General features: G+C 37.5%; 1 protein-coding gene across 8 annotated transcripts in view; it reads left to right on the plus strand.

Moving 5' to 3' along the window:
- ITGB8 (integrin subunit beta 8) overlaps positions 1-15,354 on the plus strand; it is a 68,889-nt gene that overhangs the window by 4,794 nt on the left and 48,741 nt on the right. For all 8 annotated transcript variants that reach the window (XR_005103536.1, XR_005103537.1, XM_037382512.1 and 5 more), the window contains exons 2-3: positions 10,107-10,192; positions 12,872-13,046. Coding sequence is in view for 6 of the 8 variants with exons in the window: in XM_037382508.1 (XP_037238405.1) it covers positions 10,107-10,192; positions 12,872-13,046 (261 nt within the window). In the remaining 2 variants the exon portion in view is untranslated. The remainder of the gene's footprint in view (positions 1-10,106; positions 10,193-12,871; positions 13,047-15,354) is intronic.

Raw genomic sequence — 15,354 nt, forward strand, 5'->3', positions numbered from 1 at the left:
AATCTGGGACAATTTAGTATTAGATTATAATACTAGATACAAATTAGTGTTAGCTACTAATCAATGGTAGGAAGTATGAGAAGAGAAACGTAAGATACTACATGTAAAATTTGTGTAAGTTGACTTGGGTGCTGATATTTATCAAGACTTTTTCACAAAGATTAATCATTATTTTGGGGAGTAAGTCTTTAGTTAGAAGCTAGGGATCTCACTTTAGAACAGGCCTGTCATAAGAAACATTAGCCTTATTGTACAAATAAAATTACATACATACAGGATTTATTATATTTGTGACCAATATACATGTTAAAACCTGCATATAGCAAACCCGTACTTTTTTAGTATCAGCATAGGTGTATCTTAGGTTGTGGTTGGGATTTAATGGGTTCTGTCAGGGTAAGGAGGACAATGGAAGCGGAATGGCTTTGTGTCCTGAGCTTTAAAGTTTGCTTGATGTTCTTCCATTAATGACACTAAAATTATATGTCATACTTTCAGGACTCATATATAGACTGTCCTGTGCTTTTACTGTAACTGGTAGTGCAGGCATTTTGGTGTAAAACTGGCTTCTCAAGTTGAATGTACTGGAAAAAAAAATATCTAGAAAATAATATCAATTCCTTTGTGTTAATAAACTTGTTTGGGTTTTTTTAAATCAAATTCTTAAGGCCTTGTTGTTTCATTTTCTACTTATGTCCTCCCTTCTAGCAAAATATATCTTCAAAGCTCCTGTATGTGTACATCACTAATCGCTGACTTCCGTCTAACCAGTGGAAAGATGTAATACTTCCTTCTGATCTGCTTAAATAGGCATAATTTATGATGGACAAAGTAGGATATGGTCTGTTATTCTTTTCTAAGCGCTTGAACTTTATTAAAAGATTTATTTTTTTTTCTTTTGCTGGTTTACATAAATGGACTTGGGCTATTTAGTTTAGCTTTTGGGAAGGAGGTAGGGCTCTAATGAATTAGTTCACTGTCCACTGTAATGGAACCTTTCTTCAAGAAGAAAAGTAAGCTTCTTGCCAGTCATTCAGGATTCTCCCTTGTTCTGGTGGCAGAACAAGAATAACTCCTTGAGCAAAATGTTTCAGGATGATCAAATTTACAGCATTAGAAAGTTGCCAAAAAAGCAACTTCTAGTTGAGACTGTATATTTGCCTAAATGGAAAAATTTGCAAAGCTCATAATTGACTTTTTTCTTCATATGTTTCTATGGTTCCCATGACTTCATTGTCATATGCCTGCAGTGACTTTTTCCTATTACCTGTGGTGACAGTAATGCATCTAAAGTATTTATATTATCAAAAGATACTAAGAGATTTGAACTACAGTTACTGGAGCAGGAAAATTATGCAGCTTCTGACAGGTGGAATGATTTTTCTTGGGTGCTCATTTTTATTGTTCTTCAGGCCCCTTCTCTGCCTATTGACTTGGAATTTGTTAGAAGCAGTATTTCATTGGGTTCAAATCTTGAAAAATTAAGTATTTTTGGTATTGTGCTGTTGTAGCTTTGTTATGAATATAGTCACATGATATATGGTGGCATCACAAAAGTAGTCCAAGTCTGACTAAATCAGTAACAGCCCTTTCCAAATTAAATTCTATTCCTTCTCGGTGTTCAAGGGCACTCGGTTAAGTGAATTCCAGTTGTTCTACTGTACTTAAGAGTACGATTTATTTCCATGTCATCTCTGCAGGGTGACAGGAGTTAGTATTGTGCTGGGGGTAACTTGCTTCTCTCAGATGGGAACTTCTTGCTGGAAAGCTGAACCGAGAGCCCATCTTCTTGTACAGACAGAGCTCCCAGGAGATAAGAAAACTTGAGAAAACTTACACTCTGGCACAAACGATGCAAAATTACCTAAATAAAACTAATGACATCAGCAAGCATGCTCTTCTAATCTAAGCAAAACTGTTGGATCACATTTTGCTGTTGTGGCATTACTTCAGAATATTAAATAAACTGCTACCTGTTTAAAATCTTGAATTTGCATGTTTGAAGGCTGTCCCTTACAGAGCATTTAAAGTGCACCTGCAGACCATACACATATGTGAATATTTACTTGCAGAAGCTTGCATTGAAACAGTATGTGTGCACCAGTGATTACAGTTACTATGTGAGTCTGCATATTTTATATCCTGTAGTCATGTTTTGTGTAATCTTCACTCCAAATTTTACAAAACTAACAGGCTTATATAAACCTAAAATGGGGGTTGGCCAGTGTCTGTTCCTAGGTAGGTATGGTAAGAGTTTCATTTTTTTGTTTTGCTTGTGAACAATGCATGTATCTCATATTTGAGAAATTAATTTCTCAGTAGTCTATTAGAAGATTTTTGTGTTCATCCATTTTTTATCTATATATTCGGAAAAGCACTGTAGTTTAACTCACCTTTGAAGGACTTTTAATTCAGCTGTTAGTCATCAGATGGGTTCTTAGGCTTTTGTGGTGTTTTATCACACAGGTAATTAAGATGTGACACATAATGTTTCTGCATTCAAAGAGTATAAATGTAACAAAAATAATTTAGAAGAAATCCCAGAAAGTTTTTATCACAGTCCATTTGTCTCAGGGCCAATAACCATGTTTGGAGATTGAAAAACCTACTGAAAAACGAATTACTGAAATAAAAAATAATAAACACCAAACACTTTGTATTCCAGAAGGCAATAGCATTTTTTAAATAGCCCTGTTGAATAAATGCTCCTCCCAAACTTGTGCACTACCTACTACGTAGAAGTCCTTAAGGAGTAGTGGTTATCATCTCTGATACCAGTCTTAGCTTTTATTTAATGTTCCTGAGGTTTTCTCATTGTGAGTGTAAACGATGTATTATGTCTTCAATGTTTTGTTTTAACCCTGACATGTCTTCCTAATACACAGATGTGCACAGGTTTTGGTTTGGAGCTTTTGGTTTGTTTCATAAAAAAACTTGTGTAGAAGCACAATTTCGTTATCATTTTGTGTTCAGAATTGAGGGACTGCTTCCATTAGGTTTTCAGGTTTGACAATTACAGTCTGAAATGCAAGTAAGTTTGTTCCAGCTCACCATGTGTGCAGCTAAAAGTAAGTGTAGCGAGCTGTTTGCATTGCTGTGGGCTAAGAACCTGTGGATGAGATGGTCTATGGTGACACTTCTTGGGAAGAAATAGCTCTGAGCTGTTGCTGATCCTCTGCACTGCTGCTGGGTTTGTGCAGGAGGAGGTGTACTGGTAAGCTCTTACGGGGCAGAGATCAACAATTTGGAGAGTACTAGACCTGCAATAGAAAGGTAGATTAGGGAGGCGACTGGGGGCTGAGGGCCTGGTTTGAGGAGGTGAGGTATAGAAGATGGTGGGAGATACAGCTTGGGCTTGTCTTTTATTCAAGGTTGAACTTCTTAAACAGGCAAAAAAAGTTGTGTCTACCTTTATGTTCATCATGACCTCATATTTAGGTAAAGACTTTATAGCAGACACAGGAATATACTGGCTACTCTACATTGTTGATGTGCTACCTGCTAGCACTGCTTACCAATACACCAGAAATTAAATTCGCAATGAAATACTGCAGTGGCCATTCCAGGCTTTGCTCAAGCAGCAGGGCTGTATCCAAGCTGGCCAACTCCAAGGGAGATTCTAGCAGCTGAAAATGACTCAAGTATAATGACTCCTATGCCTGTGTTCCATCCCAGGAAACAAGGGAATTAACACAGCTCTGCACATCCTGAAGTTCCCTCTAAATCAAGGGATTTAATAAAAAAAAGATTTAAGCTCTCTAGTTCCATGTGCTTTGCATTTTTATTGGTGGAAAGCTGTGCAAACAGGACCATCAAACCTGTGCCATAAAAGCTAATGGCTGTGGGAAATGAGTCTCTCCTAATGATGAAATCAGAGTAAATTGTCCTGTATGTTTTTATTTGCAAGAGACAGAACAGGTTGGTTTCAGAAGCCGAATAGTCTTTGACTCATTGTTTGCAGCCATGGATTGCATCAACAAAATTTAACCATCTCCTGTAAAAGCAGGAAGTTTCTTAGAAAGGAAAGGCTAAAATAAAGTTGGCCAAGAAACATAAATTGTGTTGTGAAAAAAATCAAGGTTACAATGCTTGTTTTCATTCTGTATTGCGGCTTGGGAACAAAGTCAGTCAGGAGTAGTCAATAGCTCTGTCTCGCCCAGTCAAGGTCATGTTTGGTGCTGTGGTTTGAATGTTGTGTTTGTGAGTCCTAACTACTGTACCAGTAGCTTACCTTTTCCAAAATGCTGCTATATGCATCTTTCTGACAAAATAAAGAAATCCTCTAAATTGATGTACATGCATGAAAAACTCGAGGTTATATGCATCTGCCTGAAGCTTCTCTTCTCCAGGTTTCCCCCTTGAATGATGTCCAACATTCATACAAGTGATGGAACTTCTCAGAAAGATGAGGCTAAGAAAGACACACAGAAGCTCTGAGAGGTGTCAGGATGACCTCCTTGAAGCCTAAAGTCTATATTATTACCTGATTATGGAAGTGTCCATACACTGCTTGGGAGCGCCATCTCCTCATGCCGTTACACAGCAGGCTTCTGATACACTTGCTGTCCTCCAGCGTAAGCTACGACTGACCTTTTCAGCCAGAGCTTTCCTAATGCTGTGTTGACAGAGGTCTCCCCCTTTTCCTCCTCCCCCTTTGCCTTTGCCTTGTTCAGCTGATATCCAGCATCAGTTCTCTCCAGTGGCGTCACTCAGCTTGCACAATGTGCAAGCTTGGTTATTTTGCTGCATAGTTTGCAAAGCACAAACTCTCATACAATGAGTCAGACTGCTGCATAACTTTGCATTTTGATGGCTTTTTAAATCATTTTTGTAGCTCTCGGTAATGCCTCTCATATTCATAGGGTACTGTGTGTGGTAATGTGGATTAATTGGGGAACCTCAAAACTATCAGGGGGGCATTGGCAGAGTTAGGAATTGGAGCCCGTAGCAGTCATCAGGACTTGTTTACTAGTGATGCTTTTCACTGCATTTATCCAGATGTGCACATATACCTTATTTATGTCTCATTTATATCTCTTACTTTCTTTGTAACCACATTATGGTTTATCTCTTGCAATATACTCCATTTTTCTTGATTTCTTATTATTTTTCTTGAATGCCTAGTAGAAAAAGGTGGTCTAGGGTGTTCTTTGGTTTGGGGTTGGCTTTTTATTTGCTTGTTTGTTTTAATGGAAAGGTGTTTTTTACTCACTGGCCATGTGTACAGAAGTATTTTTGCCCTTACTCACTTGCTACGTTTACAGAAGTACTTTTCCAGGGCTCAGGATTTAACAGTGCCAGTCATGTTTTGTACCTTTCTTTTACACATCTTTTTCTCAGCAAGCACATGTCTCTTACATGCCAAGTTTTGGTTTACTGCTGCTTCTCTTGCTGGTAAACAGTATTTTCAAATCAGCTTTTCAGACAGCTTAGCTTCTGTCTGAATAGTGAAACTGAAGTGGACCACCATTACTAGAGAAGTGAAACCAATTAACAAGTCCAGTATGTAATAGAAAAAAGGAAGAGGGAATAAAAGTTCTCTAGTATTTTTGCTCAAGTAATCCTAGACATTTATTATAAAGCATAATAGGTGTACAGTATTAAAGTTGAAATCTCCTTTTCTGGGCAAGGGTGAATACCTCTTAAAGCTGATTTTGAGGCATACCTTGTAACCCTCTTGGAAAAACTGGTGGTGACAAACTGTGTTTTTAATGCATGGCATGCACACAAGGTGGAGAGAATTATTGCTTGTTTGGGAAAAAGGGGGAAAAAACCCTAATTCCAGGATTAGGTTTTAGGATTGGCAGTTAAAGCAGAGGCACTCATTTTTTCCTTGTAATCTGAGCAACTAAGTGTCAGACACAATTATCACGGAAAAAAAATTCCCCCTCTGTAGCATTTTTACAGTCCTTTTCATTGTATCTGCACATTCAGCCAAAGTGAACTGGAAAGCTGTGTGTTAGCTGGGACAGGTACTGGCTGTCACTTCTGCAGGAGTCATGCTGATTAGTTCCCGAAGACAGAAAGGTGAAGGGAACTGCAGTATACTGCATAAAAGCTGCAGCTTCCCTCATAAGTGATGCTACACACGAGTTACTGAAGGCCACATGATCTGCGGAGAGGGACAGCCTGGCTGATTGCTGCCCTGGAACAAGATTGGATGCAGAATATAAGGGAAAAGCTCTGCAGAAGCTAGATAATTTCACATCTTCTTGCTTTAGCTAGTGTTCAGTTAGTCTGAAGACTATGGGGTATAAGATGCTAGTTATGTTTTAGCTTTCTCTTTTAAGAAGGCAAGTGGTACACACTCCAAAACCAGCACAAACATGTAGCAACTGTGAAGCTGATATAAATCCGAATTCCTGGCTGTACTTCAGCAAAGTGCTGTCTGCTTGAAAACCTGTTTAACATCCCCTCTCAAACGCCAGTGTGTGTTATTGTTATTCCATCTCTGAGATAAATACCCTGATCACGATAAAGTTATTTTCATAATAGGGAGGCAGGATATGATTATAATACATATGATATTTGTCTTGTCTTGCTGAGAGTTTAGGCTTGCCACACCTGTGATCGCTGTAAATAGCTGCAGTCGTTGGAGCACAGTTGTATTTTCTGGAGGAGGCTGGAAAAGTGCAGTTTAACCTGCTGCACTCACTTTTTATTACATGTGTGTGCCTGTGCAGTTCCCAGTACAAAATCTGGCCCTTGTTGAAAATACCTTTTGGCATACATGAGCTATAACTAAGCCAGTAGAAACTTGCCCTTAGGTTTGGCTGAACAGTAACTCAGTCTTGTCTGGACTCTGTTTTTGGTGAAGTGGCAGGAAAAATGTCAGTTCTTTTTTAAGCCAGCTCATAAAAAAAATGTTTCTTGCGCTAGCATATGATTTTTAAAAGAAACTTAGATGTTTATACTAAATCAGTTTCAGTTTTAGAGTAGACTTACAACTAAATAATAAACATGAATGAAAGCATGTCCATAAATGTTACTGATATAAGGGACTGTGTACTTGGGAACTACAGTAGTGATGTAGCCAGAGTGTGTGTCTCGGGCATTAATAAACGTTTTTCAAGTTTCTCTTTATTCCAAAAAAATCAACTTTTTGAGCCAATGGTACCAAGCTCGTCAATTGCCAATCCGTGACTTCATGTTGCGAAAATGGAGCTCTTGAGGCTGGAGAGTTATCAGCAGAGATTTGCATCCAGCAATACTGTGTATCTCATTTGTTAAAGCATTTCTTCTGCCATGATCACATTGAAAATCCAAACTGGATTTTAAGATTCTGCTGTAGCGGTTGAGAAAGACACACACACACACACACACGCACGCGCGTGCGCGCGCACACACACACACCCCCCCCACACACACCACCACCACTACCCCACACACACTATTTTACCAGACAGTCTGTATTAATAAACTTAAATCAAACTTCAATACATTCAATAAACCAACCGTACAGGAAAAAAAAAATTGGACAGTTATTCTTCAGTCAGTTTTCCAATGCATCTGGAAATATGGTACAGTTTTTACAGCCATAGGCACATACTTTTTTTTTTTTTTTTTTTAGCAAGTGCACGTTACAGTAAGACATTGATGTTTTGTTACATGGTCGATGGCATTTAATTTTGGGAAAAGTGTGTTATGCAGATAGGATTATACATTTTAAGAAAGGAGTCCCAGACATTACTGCAGGAAATTAATTAGGCCAACCTCATTATTTGGTTTACTTTGGTTTACTGATTCCGATGAACAGGAATTAATTTGACTTATTCCTTATCTGTGTAGTTAGAAACACAGGTCTCTCATTTTTTTCCTGTCAACTATTTATTCTTATCACAACAGCTCTGTCTCTTATGGTGGATGGTAACTTGACCGGTAACTTGAAAGTCCATGTCATCTCCTCCCTGTTTTGCCCCATGGTGGTCTTTAGCCGCTGTTATGCTGCAGATCAGCAGTTCTTATCTTTCCTTGTCCTTTGACACTTTTACTGCATCCATCACTTTACTCCCCTTTTCTTGTAATGCCTTTTATCTCTACTGTCTTTGGTATCAAGCTGAAGATGGGAGTGATGATTCTGTGCCAAGAACAATTACATTCCTTTTATTTTTTCTCCAACAACTTTTTATCCTGTGTCTGCGCTTTACCAATACTGTTTAGAAAGGCATCTGTGGCAAGCTGTACAACTCTGTGCATGTTGGTACCTACCTGGAATCTTCATCTTTCTTCTCTCCTGTGGTTTGCGGTAACTTCTTCTGTGGCCTCCAGGTCTGCTCTTCCAGACTGCAGAACATAAAGTGCTGTTGCCATCTTCTTACAAATGCAAAAATGTTTATTGTGTCAGTGCTGAATGAGCTTGCTCTCATTTCACATCCAAATCAAACTTGCTGTGTTTGTTTTTATAACACACAAGAACCTTTTGGATTTTGTCTTGTTCTTTTTTCTGTCCTTAGTGACTCCTCTTTTATTTATCCCTGCCCACCTCTGCCACCTTTTACTCAGTTTTCTCTCTGTTCCAGCACCTTCCTGGGCTGCTTTTCAGCTTATTGTTTCTATCATATCTGTAAGAGTTGCTCACCCTGTTATATACATTTTTTTTCTCAGATTGCCTGCATGGCAAAAATTGTCAACAGCAGTTTATATAAAATATAAATATATGTCTTACCTTTGAAATGAACAAAATTGCCACAAACATATGTGTTATCAGTATAACACTGCAATTGTGCTGCACTAGGCCTTTCTATCTTGTTAATACTGATAATGGTATATATGTTGTTGATACTATTAACTTGCAAGCCGTCACTAGTTCTTTGGATCATCAGTTACTCAGAGTGACCTGTTGAGCACTAGCTGTTCATATGGTAAGGGATCTCATCTTTGACTCCATAGGTGACATCAGTTAAATAAAGATATTGTAGTACATGTTAGCCTGATACAGCTTTTTACTATGAGAAGTTGCTCTAATTACTTTGGAAAGAGAAGATGGTTTGCACTACTACAGGTTGGAAAGAAATAGCCTGAGAGACAGTACATGCAGCCAAAACTTTGGATGAAAAACCTTTCTTCAAACTGTTTTGATATGATGATATGCACATTATCACAATGGACCAATTAACAGATCTAGACTTTCCAGTATGCAGTAATTCTTTTTTTGTTTGTTTGTTTCCAGTATGTTTTATAATATGCCATGCTGAATATGCCACAAAGCAGTGCTGTTAAACAGCACTACTACTGTGCTGGGCACTGAAGAGTCATATTATGTGCCTTCCGCACAACTCTTGGCAGGCATCTTCTGTTTGGTGTAGAGGCGCATTGGTCTACAAGAGTCTTGTGCTGAAAGGATGCACTAACGCTGACATTCAAATTGAGCTGACCGAGGCCCTCGAAAATTCTCTTCTCAATTCCTACTGCCATAGTTTCATAGCAAAGAGTAGTAACTTAAGCAATGACCTATAAAACAAAGATGTGAAAAGGATATAAAGGACTTCACTGGTAGACCTGTTAGTAGGCACATTTTTTGCAGTTGTTTAGTATAAAATGATGTGTCTTCAATCTGTGACACACATAATGTTGGATAAATTTGTATTCGCTTCTGAAAAAAAAAAAATAATATCTGCCTCTTCTGGGAAACTATTCATTCCAGAAAGTGCAGAGGGGGAATATTTATAGAAGGTGAGAAAATATTTTGGGTTCCATACGGAGTGAATAATGAATAACTCATTCAAGTGTAAATGACTTAAAAGGAAAACGTCTATGAAGAGATAAGCTACCTGGTAAATTTTTTTCTATTAGGCAGTAAATCAGCAAGGTACATGCCAAAGATTAACTTTCACTTCAGAATTATTCTAAATCAGGATCTTAAAAATTTGGCTTTGAGAATGGAGTTTCATTCAATCTGTACATACAGTTCTAGACTAGATTAAAAAAAATGCTGCAAGTATTCCTTCACCGGGCTGCCTTTGTTCTGTTTTACTTCTGTTTGGATACATTGTCATCACTCTTAATGTGGTGAAGTAATTTTTGAAATCTTTGTTTAAAATTAGGTATTTTACAATTCCCACATATCATCATAAATCATGAATGTTTGGTTTTATGTTTCATTGCAGCGGAAAACAGATGTGCCACTTCAAATGCAGTAACATGCACAAAGTGTCTTGCTTTGGGTCCGGAGTGTGGATGGTGTGCTCAAGAGGTATGGTGTTTTGCTTATTTACATTTGACTTTATATTTTAGCTGCTTCTGATCTTTATAAAGATAAAAGGCTTTTAAACTGTGAAAATTATAGTGAGAAATAGCAAGAATGTCTTTAAACAACCCCTGGAGAGAGAACGTGAGAAATAGTGTGAAATATATTTTGTTTCCAAAGGAGAAAATACAATCTTTTATTTGGAAAATTGCAGTAATTTTTAAAAAAGTGAGAACTTTTTAATGCATTCCATCTGCTTTGTAGACAGCTTTGGCAGACTTATATTAGCTTTGAGAGTTCAGTAGTTTTTGGCTTCAAAAGCAAAATTACTTATCAGTAATTTATGCTGTCCTCATTATATAACGAAGCAAGTGTATACATACATGCCTATTGCATTTAGTAAAAGGTTTTACTAACAGCGGGGTTAACTTTGACTTCACCATATATTATGACCCTGTCACAAATGGTCAAAATGATACTTTTCTTATTTTGACACTTGAAGCTGTCAGTTCTGAGACTTGTCACAGAAAATAGGAAGAATTATTCTGAAATTGTTATTGCTTTGCAAACTATAAGAATAGAAGAATTTCTGGTTCTGTTTGACAGAAGAAAACAGTTGATTACATGATTTGAAGTAAGGCTGGACAGAAGAAAACAGTTGATTACATGATTTGAAGTAAGGCTGGACCGTTTTAAGCACTTCAGAGGAGCAAGGTGAAGACTATCCCTGGCAATTACAAGCTCATATGCTTTTGAAAGTCACATGCAAATTATCTGTAGTAGCTTTCAGGTTAGCAGAAGAGGTAGGTAAGTTCCTAGAGTGTGCCTGGAGAAGATAAGGGATGTAAGGCACTGGTGTAACTTTATCTGAGGTATTGTGTCTTGGAATGATTAGTCTGCAAAAATATAGGGATAAGTAACACAAGGATGGATAGAGGCACGGAGGGCTTGTTTTGGAAGAACCACCTTAGGGCATGTGTAGATGGCACAATGGATTACAATGTGGAGTGGTCCATTATTGTGCCCTGATGGCCTCTCTTACAGAAGGTACAGTTTTATCCTGCTACATCTGTATTTATCATGGAACAGCACTTGCTAGCTTTCCAGTGCCATGGAGCTGCAGTAGGTCTCCTTCTAACTAGGTGCTCAGATTTGACCAGGTTTCACTTCTGCTCTGTTTCTCTTGCTTAACTTCTCCTGTCAACCCTGAGAGCTGTTCACGAAACCCGGGGGGGTTTCAAACCCTCTGAGACTGCGCTTTGAGAGCTGGTTCACCTACACACGGTCCATAGTTGTGGAATGGCAAATCCCATATTAATGCAGGTGGAAATTTTCCAGAGTAAAGTTACAGGAGCAGTTTTCAGTTGAGCATGCCTGCTTCATTTAAACAATATTTTTAATGAGAGAATCAGCTGCGAGGAACTGTTGAGATGCTTTGACTGTACACCCCCACACAGTGAACTACAGAAAGTGCTACATATCTATCAGTCATTAGTAATAATAATGAGACTAGCTAAGTTCTTTAAACACATTAAAATCTACCTTTTTGAAATGTATATACATCAAAAAGGGTATATAAATAGCAGTAACCTAAAAAAAGCAGTGTCTGTTGTCCTCAAAGAAGGTTATGGAAAAAATATATCAGAAGTAGACTACAAAAATGGATTGAAACTTGAAAAACAAGATACATAACTGTTGAATCTCATTCTTCAGGGGCTTTCTCTGGCCTTTTTAGGGTCTGGATGACTATTCTCTAATACACAGTTGGTTGTATGCACTTTTTGATTGTTTATTTTCCCCATTTGCCTCTGAAATATCAGAGGCTGTCCATTGTTTGGTCCCCAGCTGTGGCTGGGATGGACCAATGCTTTGAAAGAGTACAAAGAATCTTGTCTTTTCTTCACTGCATGATCAGGATCATGTTAATTATCAGATTTGTGGTCAGGAAGGAATTTTGCATTGGATCATGTTGGCACAAGTTTGGCAACTTTGCCCTTTTCACTGCAACAGAGGATGTGCTGCTTCTGAGATCATCCTACTAATAATCACTTTTTGGTTGTTACAGGGCCTTTTTCTGTTGGTGGCATCTTAAACTGTCCAGTCCCGTAGACATAGCTTCCTCTTTCTGGGGATTGAAATAAGAGTCCAGCTGGTCTTTAGATTTGCTATAGGGTATGGGGTGAAACTTAAACCTCTGTGATAGACAAATTCAGGTTAGATTAACCGAAAGCTGACTTCTGCTGCTACTTTTAAATATTAGCCTGAGTAACAATATCAGTGGATTCCTCCGAAAACTAATCTGTTTTGATGTTGTGTGAATGACACTTTCTTGCTATAGCTAACTCATAGCATAGCACAGAACATTTTTAGTGACATAGTGACAGTACATAGTTTCCTTTTTCTCCAAAGTCAGCTTGTTCTGATTGTGCAAGATCCTCTTTCTCATACAAAAGTTTTGTCCTTTGTAGAAAAAAGTAATTGTGGCAATTAGGTTTAACTTCTAATTTAAATATTTTGTAATTGCCCTTATTAGAAACATATGGCTTCCATGAACTCGTTCTACAATTTATGCAATTATAGTAGCATATTTTATTGTTTCAAAGAGTATTATTTTGTTTTTCTTTTGAAGATATTACAGTTGGGTTTTTTTCAGCTCAGATTTTTTTGTACTTTTTGTCTGAACAGGATTTCATGGCCGATGCAACACAGAAGGGACGCTGTGACACTGTTTTCAACTTAATGAAAAGAGGCTGCCAATCAGATTTTGTAGAAAATCCAACAGTTCGTGTCACAATACCCAGTGACCATGAAACAAATACACAAGTGACACCAGGAAAAGTTTCGATCCAACTGCGTCCAGGTTGGGTTGTCTCTAACATATTGCTATTATAGTCCATTTATACTAAATATAATAGTATTAAGTACAGATACTTTTTGAAGAAGTGTCTGGAATAGTTATTTTGAAGAACAATGCTGTAACGTTATACTGTAGGACCATGATGGTATTGCTCCCATATTCAAGTACAGTCTTCGGCAGGAAGTGTTTCTGTCAAACACAGCTGAAGGTCAGAATAATGCAAGTAATAAGTGGGAAAGGTATTTTAGGTAGTCTTTTCTGTTTTCTGTTGTGGTTTCGTGATTCTTTTTCTTTAGCCACTTACACAAATAGTTTTCCCTTACATGCATATAAACTGTATTCCTTACTGGAAGTAAATTGAGTTAGAATTCCTTAATTCTATCATTTGATAAGCTTCTTGATTATTTGAAGTGTATTGATTAGACAACAACAAAGACACCAAAGCCAATATACGAGAAAGGACCAGATTCCTAAAGGAGACTTAGGTATTCACTGCCTAACATTTAATTTATAAAACGTGAGACAACTGGCCCTAATTAAACCTACAAGTCCCTTTACGGATCTGACATTTTCTAGTATATCTATTTGCCCTCATCTGAACTCAAGTTAAATTAATGTTTGTTCTCTGGCTCTAAAATAGCTGTAGCCAGCAACAGAAGTGGAAGGTGATCTAAACGGATGCAGGGTATGTTTCATATCATAAAATTTATTTTTTTTCTTTCTTATGCAAACAATAGTTGGAGAAAAAAATATTTCATTTAAGAGGGAGCAATCTTTGGTAGAAAAACATCAAGAGAAGAGGAAACATATCTTGTTGATTTTCATTGTATAAAACATAATTTTCTGTCAATTACAAGGGGAAAAGGAAGGGCCTACATGAGTGTAAAGCACAAAGGAACCCTGGTTTTCCATCTTTATAGTAATAAAACTGAGAAAGTAAGATCAACAGTTCCTCTCCTTTCCCCATTGTCTTTCCAAAGAAGTAACTGATACCCTGCTTTGTCCTGAGAAATGGTCTCAAGAACCAAGCTAGCTCTGGATGTGTCTGTAATCACATTTATTTCCAAAGGCATACTGGAGTCATAGAAAAAACTTAGCTTTCTAAAATTTGATTTAATGAAACTTTTTGCTAGTAAATAGTGAAATTAAGTCTGGGGTTTCATATGCTTTGCAGATGTTCTTGCATCAGGGAGGCAGAAGACTGAAATTCTGAGGGCTTCAGAAGAATAACTTTAGATGTATAGACATCTTGCCCATATTTTATACCCCAGGGAAGTACACAGATATACAGCTATAGTTGTGCTTCAAAACAGAAATTTGATAGAGTATAATCATGCAGACAAAGAAGTTTTTGTTTTGGTACTGGGAAGTTTTGTCGTTGTTTATATATACCCAGCTGTCAGGATTTATGTGGGGAAAAAAATAGAAGCTGCGCTCAGCGTATCAATATGTGCAAACTGGAGACCTGCAAGGCTCATTTACAAAAAGTAGTTCAATTTACATTGGCAAAGAGGAAACACGTTAAGTTACAGCACACTGAAATTCTGTTTTCTTCATGCAACACCTGTTACAAACAAATCCTGACATTTTCAGGTGGATTATGTTCAAAGACCACTGGAAGAAAGTACTTTGCATGTTTAACTTTTCTGGGTGAGACCTTTGTTACATGTACTTTAATTATGTTATCTAGCAATGTCATATGCACTAGTAAATGTCATGAATAGAGAAGTCACATTTCTGGTGGGTTTTTTTTAGTGAATTTGTTTCTGAATGTGTTTAGACAGCTTTTATTGAAAACCTGCATAATTCTTCTATAATGTCTCCCTTCCTCCTGTCCTTTGCTGTATCTTTATTGCATTATACTGAATTAGATTCTGCATTCATCACACAAAGATCCTACTCCCTCATTTCTTTTGTGAGCTCACACTCTGGACGACATAAAATAATGAACAATTTGGAGTCATGCATGACAGTACCTATGCTGCCCATACTCCAGTCACTTCATTCTTGTTGCTGGCATTACAGAATATTAGGCAAGCAAAAGCATGGGGACTATTTTTAGTGGCTTCCAAAACATTAACAGTTTTCTTACATACAAGAATGTGATGAGGTTCTGCAGGAGAGGCAGACATTTGTCATCCTGAAATAAGAGTTCTGTTTTGAATATGCCAAAAGATGGATTTTTTTTTTAATATTAAAACCTATTTTTTTTAAAAAAATATTTTGATCCTACGAAGTTTTTGCATCAAATCTTTGAAAGTAGATTGGTATAAATTTGAAGCATAATTTACATGAGTTTTCCAGGCTGTGC

The sequence above is a fragment of the Falco rusticolus genome, chromosome 4 (assembly GCF_015220075.1).
Source record: "Falco rusticolus isolate bFalRus1 chromosome 4, bFalRus1.pri, whole genome shotgun sequence".
Lineage (NCBI taxonomy): Eukaryota > Metazoa > Chordata > Aves > Falconiformes > Falconidae > Falco > Falco rusticolus.